Below are 912 nucleotides of genomic sequence, written 5' to 3'. Positions count from 1 at the left end.
TGTCGCCTTCTTTAAACTTCTTCGGCTTGTCATCGTCCGAGTCGTTGGACTTCTTTTTCGGTGACGTGCCACCCTTTTTCCGAATGAGCTCAGCAGCGACGCCCGTCTCCTTTTCGCCATCGTCGTAGTCGATGTCATAAGTGCCGTTGAGGCGAGCTCGTGAGATGACACCAGGGTAGAATTTCGACTTGCCCTTGTACTGCGCTTCGATCTTGTCGCCTTCTCGAAAATCCTTCTTCGAAACGTCATCGTCCGTGCTGGACGCCTTCTTCTTTGGAGATGCCCCACCCTTGAGCTTGATCAAGTCAGCAGCGACACCCGTCTCCTTCTCGCCGTCGTCGTAGTCGATGTCGTACGTTCCGTTGAGGCGAGCCCGAGAGATGACGCCGGGGTAGAACTTCGACTTGCCCTTGTACTGCGCTTCGATCTTGTCGCCTTCCTTGTACTTCTTTGGCTTGTCGTCGTCGGTCGAGTCGTTCGACTTCTTCTTTGGAGACGAACCACCCTTGGCTCGAATGAGCTCGGCAGCGACTCCAGTTTCCTTCTCGCCGTCATCGTAGTCGATGTCGTACGTCCCGTTCAGGCGAGCCCGAGAGATGACACCGGGGTAGAACTTGGACTTGCCCTTGTACTGGGCCTCGATCTTGTCGCCTTCTTTAAACTTCTTGGGCTTGCGGTCATCATCCGAGTCGTTGGACTTCTTCTTCGGCGACGTGCCACCCTTTTCCGAATGAGCTCAGCAGCGACACCCGTTTCCTTTTCGCCATCGTCGTAGTCGATATCGAACGTCCCGTTGAGGCGAGCACGAGAGATGACGCCAGGGTAGAATTTCGACTTGCCCTTGTACTGCGCTTCGATCTTGTCGCCTTCTCGAAAATCCTTCTTCGAATCGTCATCGTCCGTGCTGGACGC

At 54.8% G+C, this 912-nt stretch overlaps 1 protein-coding gene across 1 annotated transcript in view; it reads right to left on the bottom strand.

The window, feature by feature from the left end:
- The window catches only part of SDRG_04783 (hypothetical protein), a gene marked incomplete at both ends in the record, with an annotated part of 1,254 nt that extends 487 nt beyond the window's left edge, over positions 1-767 (bottom strand). The window contains 2 exons of the mRNA XM_008610467.1: positions 18-721; positions 750-767. Of these exons, the coding sequence (XP_008608689.1) occupies positions 18-721; positions 750-767 (722 nt within the window). The remainder of the gene's footprint in view (positions 1-17; positions 722-749) is intronic.
- Positions 768-912: the final 145 nt, after the last annotated feature.

This window comes from Saprolegnia diclina (genome assembly GCF_000281045.1).
Source record: "Saprolegnia diclina VS20 unplaced genomic scaffold supercont1.12, whole genome shotgun sequence".
Lineage (NCBI taxonomy): Eukaryota > Oomycota > Saprolegniomycetes > Saprolegniales > Saprolegniaceae > Saprolegnia > Saprolegnia diclina.
Note: the sequence above shows the minus strand (reverse complement) of the source record. Positions and strands in the feature narration are given on the sequence as shown.